Source organism: Empidonax traillii, unplaced genomic scaffold, assembly GCF_003031625.1.
Source record: "Empidonax traillii isolate 1590-97213 ecotype Southwest subspecies unplaced genomic scaffold, ASM303162v1 scaffold1783:size61636, whole genome shotgun sequence".
Taxonomy (NCBI): domain Eukaryota; kingdom Metazoa; phylum Chordata; class Aves; order Passeriformes; family Tyrannidae; genus Empidonax; species Empidonax traillii.
In genome coordinates, this window is record NW_020956976.1 from 48,649 (window position 1) to 49,859 (window position 1,211).

The 1,211-nt window shown below is 62.2% G+C and overlaps 1 protein-coding gene across 1 annotated transcript in view; it reads right to left on the minus strand.

Moving 5' to 3' along the window:
* Positions 1–961: 961 nt before the first annotated feature.
* LOC114071008 (G1/S-specific cyclin-D3-like) overlaps positions 962–1,211 on the minus strand; it is an 11,707-nt gene continuing 11,457 nt past the window's right edge. The window contains exon 3 of the mRNA XM_027908663.1: positions 962–1,120. Coding sequence (XP_027764464.1) covers positions 962–1,120 — 159 coding nt within the window. The remainder of the gene's footprint in view (positions 1,121–1,211) is intronic.

A 1,211-nucleotide genomic window follows, 5' to 3' on the forward strand; every position in this document is an offset into this window, starting at 1 on the left:
AGTGTGATCCGAGATCCCTGCCCTGGGAAGGTGGAGATGCATCCCAGACTATAGCAGCACATTCAAAGGTATTCCTTAAATCCTAGTCTGATGCCTAAGCTACCAAAGGACCAACCAGCTTCCAAGTGAGAGTCTCCCATTGCCCAGGGAGCCAGGGAAGGGGCGAAGGGGGAAGGCACTTTTTCGGGATGAGAAGAGAGCAGCATCCAGGCCCCACAGCAAGGAATGCCACATCTCCTCCCTCCCTATTTCCCAGCAGTTAATAAATTAAGCAGCTCTGTGGGCCAGCGAGATCTGAGGGGACGGTGCCCAAACCTGCCCCCTCCCAAGGCCAGGACCCTCCTGCCGTCCACACAGGAGGGGAACACGTCCCCAAATATCCCGAATCCAACAGCAATAACAAACAAGCCCCACAGTTCCCCTCCCAGCAGAAGCAGCCACACAACTCCCCCCGGAGCTGCAGGAATCTGGCACGAAGCAATGGGGACTGGGGGGCCACCCTGCAGGTCCAGAGCCCCCCTGCCCGGGGGGAAATGGGGGAGTATCTCCCTCCTCCAGGACATGCAGGTCCCTCCCACGGCCCCACAGCCCCCGGCTGGGGGAGGAGTTGGGGGTTTGGTCCTGCAGGGCAGGTCAGGGCTCGCTGTCCGTGATTTGTGGTCCACATGGGGCTGGAAGTCACCGTCAGCACCCCCGAGAGCCAGGGAAACACCAACACAGAAACAACTCCAACTTCTTTCGGGGTCCTGCTCCCCTCCCCAGCATTCTTGTGCCCTGACACCACAACACCAGTCGCTTCACCCCAAGCCACCTGCAGTGGCTGCCGAGCGGCTCCGAGCACAGACCCTGCTCCACACCCCAGCGGGAGGGAGGGATCCCTGGCAGGCAGAGGCAGGGTGGGAGGGATGCAGCGAGCTGGGGGTGCCCAGGGCGAGGGGCGGCTCTCGGGGACAGGGGCTGGTCACAGGTTGACGTCAGTGACGTCTGTGGGGGTGCTGGTGGGCTGGCTGCCCCCGTACGCCGCCGCCTTGGCGCTGAAATCCTGCTGTGACTGCGACGCCTGCTTTAGGCTCTCGGCTAGAGCTGCCTCGATCTGCTCCTGACAGGCCTTCAGGCAGTCCTGGGGAGAGGGGGACACACAAGAGGCTTCAGTTCTCTGCTCCTCGGAGGTGGGAGCCTTAGGGATCACTCCGAGCTGGGAGCTGCATCTC